Source organism: Corticium candelabrum, chromosome 2 (assembly GCF_963422355.1).
Source record: "Corticium candelabrum chromosome 2, ooCorCand1.1, whole genome shotgun sequence".
Lineage (NCBI taxonomy): Eukaryota > Metazoa > Porifera > Homoscleromorpha > Homosclerophorida > Plakinidae > Corticium > Corticium candelabrum.
In genome coordinates this window covers 7,963,417-7,968,416 of record NC_085086.1, presented here as the reverse complement: position 1 = coordinate 7,968,416, position 5,000 = coordinate 7,963,417, and the positions used below count along the sequence as shown (strand labels likewise).

The 5,000-nt window shown below is 40.1% G+C and overlaps 2 protein-coding genes across 2 annotated transcripts in view; both read right to left on the bottom strand.

Moving 5' to 3' along the window:
* Positions 1-1,166, bottom strand: part of LOC134198549 (interleukin-1 receptor-associated kinase 4-like) — a 1,904-nt gene extending 738 nt beyond the window's left edge. Inside the window, exon 1 of the mRNA XM_062667961.1 lies at positions 1-1,166. This exon is cut by the window's left edge and continues 738 nt beyond it. Coding sequence (XP_062523945.1) covers positions 1-950 — 950 coding nt within the window. The 5' untranslated portion in view covers positions 951-1,166.
* Positions 1,167-2,223: 1,057 nt separating this feature from the next.
* The window catches only part of LOC134198572 (dehydrogenase/reductase SDR family member 7-like), a 3,750-nt gene continuing 973 nt past the window's right edge, over positions 2,224-5,000 (bottom strand). Inside the window, exons 2-6 of the mRNA XM_062667987.1 lie at positions 4,751-4,868; positions 3,950-4,158; positions 3,289-3,422; positions 2,768-2,953; positions 2,224-2,669 (exon numbers count right to left, since the gene is read on the bottom strand). Of these exons, the coding sequence (XP_062523971.1) occupies positions 2,562-2,669; positions 2,768-2,953; positions 3,289-3,422; positions 3,950-4,158; positions 4,751-4,868 (755 nt within the window). The 3' untranslated portion in view covers positions 2,224-2,561. The remainder of the gene's footprint in view (positions 2,670-2,767; positions 2,954-3,288; positions 3,423-3,949; positions 4,159-4,750; positions 4,869-5,000) is intronic.

The window sequence follows — 5,000 nt, the reverse complement described above, 5'->3', positions numbered from 1 at the left end:
GCGAATTCAAGCGCTTGATTCCATGGATACTCAATCAGCAGTTTGTCAACAAAGCGCATGAGCTTTGCCGGATCGTCCAGTTTGTCCTCCAAGTAGCTAATCAGATCTCTCCTCTCCTTACGTCGCGGATCGAACGGAGCGAGACCAGTGAGCACTTCGAACACCACGACACCGAAACTGTATGTATCCAATTTAATTGTGATTTCGCCGCGGAGATACTCGGGTGCTAGATACCCGGATGTACCCATGACATTGGTCGTTTTCTGACCGGCTTGTGGGGCACTCGATCTCACCAACCCGAAGTCGCCGACTTTTGCCTTCATGCTGCTGTCGAGTAAAACATTGGCGCTCTTGATATCTCGATGTATGAATGGTCGCAGTCGATTGGCTGTATGAAGATACACGATGCCTCTCGCCGCGTCGTTCATGATGCTCAAACGCATCGACCACGTGAGCTTCTTCCGCTCGACCTTTGGATCGAGTTTATCCTCCAACGTTCCGTTATCCATAAACTCGTAAATGAGACAAGGGCAGGGGCCATTACACGAGTACCCCATTAAGGTAATCAAGTTCGGATGTCGAAATTGAGCAAGAACTTCGATTTCGGTAACAAACTGTTCCTTGCCCATCACCATGAACGAATCGCTCTTCTCTCTCGGTTTAAGCAGCTTGATGGCGACCTCGGTCTCCCGCAGTCTTCCCTTGAACACCGGCCCGAATCCTCCTTCACCCAGTTTGTTCCCGCCCTTAGTGATAGGCGTGGCATTGAAGTTATCAGTCGCTTCTTGTAGATCAGGAAAATTGTAGTGCATTATACAACAGAACGTGGACCAAATCGAGAGAAATAGGTTGGCTGCCTTTGATAGAATGATGAGAGATGTTGTAACGAGCAGCGAGTGACGCTCTGATGGCCGTTTTAGCTCAAACTGTGGCGAAGACGTCGACCTCATACAGGGCCCCACTTATTAGATCACAATCAGTGTAACTGACGCTCACTTGCCAACGTCACGACGCGATCTCGGTCGGTCAGTGTGTTGCTGTTGTGTTTTATCGAAGGAGGGAAGATCTCGTGACGACCTCGTGACGACTGCGACTCAGTAAGTAAGCGGGATATCTCCGATCTCGACAGAAGCGTCGTCGAACGAACGTTATTAGACGAACTAGACTGTCTGACTCACGGGAAATGAGACGAAACTGGTTGTCATAGGGGAACACCCTTCCCAAAGGTGACATTACCACAATAACATTCCCATCACAAGCCACGCCTACACCCGGAGAATAATTTCTGTGCATTATGTATTGCATGCACTACATGCAATATGCCAACTCGGGTCTAAAAACCGAATATGCGATAATTCTCTAGAAACAATGAAGTTTCTTTGTGTATGTATGTATCTATATGTATGTATGTATGCATGTTTCTAGAGCATAGAAGTGGGAGGTGCGTAGTATACATCAAGGGAGCCAAAGACGTCAGACCAAAAACCACATCACGTGGTCTTTGGGTCTTTAAAAATAGAATCAAAAAATTTTTTCAATTAAAAAGGTTGAGAAATATAGGGATTGCATAAAAACAATAGAAACACACGAATACATAATTTATAATTTAAAACATAAAACACACACACACACACACACACACACACACACACACACACACACACACACAAATGGCAAATTGATAAGGAGCAGCTGTTAAGTGGTAATGCCCCTGCCAGATGGCTGGGTTCGTGTGCACTAAGTAGGACCTATGGGCCGTGCTGAGCAATCTTCTAGAGCCTGGCCAGGTGCTTGCAGGAGCACCGACTGTGACGTCAACTGTAGTGTGGGTAGCCGAAGTCTTAGCCGGACGCCAGTGGCTGGTGGACTTTGTGCAGTCGGAGGCCTTTGCCACTCAGTCAAAGACCAGGTACTCATTTATACTTCTGAGTGGAGAGAGGCAATTGTGTGTAAGTCTCTTGCCCAAGGAAATTAAGCTATGGCTCGCCATCACTGTGACTTGGACCTGCAACCATGCGAGGTCTCGGATGTAATCACTCCATAAGATGACTCTCTAACCAACTGAGCGCGCGCACAGACACACACACACACACACACACACACACACACACACACACACACACACACACACAATTATCATCAAGAAACATATATAAATCTGACAGGCTCCATTAACTGTTGAGTCCTCACACAAGCAATTTGCATATAGTGTTGAGACCAAAAATGCGTTCATACTGAAACAGTCTTTACTCAATGGTACATAAAGAATAATAGGCACATGACAATTATACCCATTCGCTCTCACAATTAATAAAACAACTAGACCCAGTTGTGTACGCAAGAAAGACTCACTTAGTATACGCAATTCTGCTTGACCATCAGTGTCAAGACAATCAATGCAAACACACATATATAGGATAACGCGTGCTAGCAAAGTGATGAGCCAAACAGAAACAGACAAAACTAAAAATGTGATACAAGTTCAAAAACGTTCACAGAATCACATCAAGAGTACCAATAGTTAAGATGCGGTTTCTGATCGCTGTAACTCGCCCTTCAAATCACTGTCGTGCTTTCACACGTTTATCTGTTATCATCCACTTGAGCAAACTGGGTGCATACTGTGATGCATACGTGACTGTGAGAGTTGGCTGTGTGCTTATCCAAGCCTATAAAAACATCACGCAAGAAACAGTCACCAACAGACTGACATAACGACAAATTCTACAATCATCACTAGAATTCAACGAATTCAAAATTACTTCACCTCTTGCACATTAGATGCCATTGCCTTGATGATCAGCTCGGCACACCTCTTCGTCTTCATTCCGGTTGCAATAAGTTTGTCTGTCTTTCCAAATGCTTTGCCATCGGCAAGAAGAGCATTCTTACTGACATTTGTGATAACAGGACCAGGCATTATGTTACACACTGAAATGCCTTTGCTGGATATCTGAAAAGAGAAAAATATATTAGATCAAATAGTATTTAAACAACATATGGCCTTGTCTGCGTAATCACACTAGCACAGCTTCATCTTTCTAATCAAATTAAAATAACTGTTGCAATTGGTCACGTAGTTTGTTCACTTCATTGTGTGTGTGTGTGTGTGTGTGTGTGTGTGTGTGTGTGTGTGTGTGTGTGTGTGTGTGTGTGTGTGTGTGTGTGTGTGTATGTGTTACACTTATGTCTACGTCTACATGTTATCCTCTAACAAGTCACAATGCAAGGCTGTCTTGGATATAATAAAAAAATTCTCTCAACTCCAATAGATGCATGACAACATACCTCAAGTCGAAGAGTAGACATATATCCATTCAAAGCAAATTTGGCAGCTGAATAAGGTGCTCTCAATAGATAACCAAATTTTCCAAGAACAGAGAGAACGTTCACAATCTGACCACACCCACGCTCCAGCATATCTAAATTTTCAAAAACTATTAGTACATGTAAATGAACAAATAAATTAATAATGTAAAGTTAATAATTAACTAAAATATGTAAGTAAAAATGTACATGTAATAAAAAAATAAAACAATTAATTAACAATGTACGGTTAACTAGTAAATTAATTATTTAATTATCAAAGTACAGTTTATAAGTAAATAAATTAATCAATTAATTAATTAAAATGTACATGTCATAATTAATTAATTAATTAACCATGTACATGTAATAAATAAATAATTAATAATTACCAATGTACAGGTATCAAATAAATTAATTATTTAATTACAAATTAAAGTACAAGTAACAAATAAATTAATTATTTATTTAAAAATTAAAGTACAAGTAACAAGTAAATAAATGAATTAATTGACAATGTCTATTCATTAGAAATTATATAAGTATTGTTATAATATTCAATTAACACTAACTAATCATGATTCACACATGAATGTGTAATATTTGCAAATAGTACATATATAAAATTAATTAATTCTATTACCGGGTAAAACCGCCTGTGTGAGTGCCACCTGACCAAAGAAGTCTACCTCCATTATCTTTCTCAGCAAGTCGTCGGTCACTTCTTCAACTGGAACCCGGCAGGATATGCCTGCATTGTTCACCAACACGTCGATGTGTCCATACATGTCCAATGCCTGCCTCACCAATCCTGGTGCATTTGGCATGTTTGATAAATCAAGAACCAACACTCTGCAGATCAAACAATACATTACATTTATTAAAATCAAATTTATTTATTATGTATAGATAGAAATGAAAACAGAACAAAAGGTAAAAATTAGTCGCTAGGCAATAGACTCAGATATCTAGATATTGACAAACATAAACTGTACATCAGTCTGTCTGTACGTCTTTGTGTCTGTCTGTAAGTCTGTCTGCCTGTCTGTCTGTCTGACTGCCTGTTTGTCTCTTTGTACATCTGTGTCTCTTTCAGGCTGTACGTTTGTCTGTCTGTCTGACAGTACATTTGTCTGTCTGTCTGTCTGTCTTTGTGTCTGTGTGTCTGTCTGTCTCTCTGTGTGTACGTTTGTCTATCTGTCTGTCTGATTGTCTGTCTGCTTGCCTGCCTGTCTGTCTGTCTGTCTGTCTTCTTTCACTATTGAACACAAAAAGCAATATTTTACAAGAACACTATAGGTAAAACTGCTAAGCTAGATGTTCATCTGTCGAGACATACAGATCGAATACTACTAAAATTCTAATGAATGCTGTTCTGTCTGTCTGTCTGTTTGTCTGTCTGAACTAATCTACTTATTATATGTAAACAGAAATGTAGACACACTTCACATTGTGTCCATTGTTCATTGACTTTTGGATGTCCTCAAGCTGTTCTTTGTTTCTTGATGAAATAATGAGTCGAGCTCCCTGTTCAGCCATCATCCTTGCCAAAGCTTCACCAACTACACAAAACTTGATTTGTTTACATTGCAACAACATATGAGGCATGTAGTCTGCATTCAATGGAACCTATTCAACTATCAATAAATAACCTGTTTACAACATTTACATATATCAGTGTAATGTGTGTACAC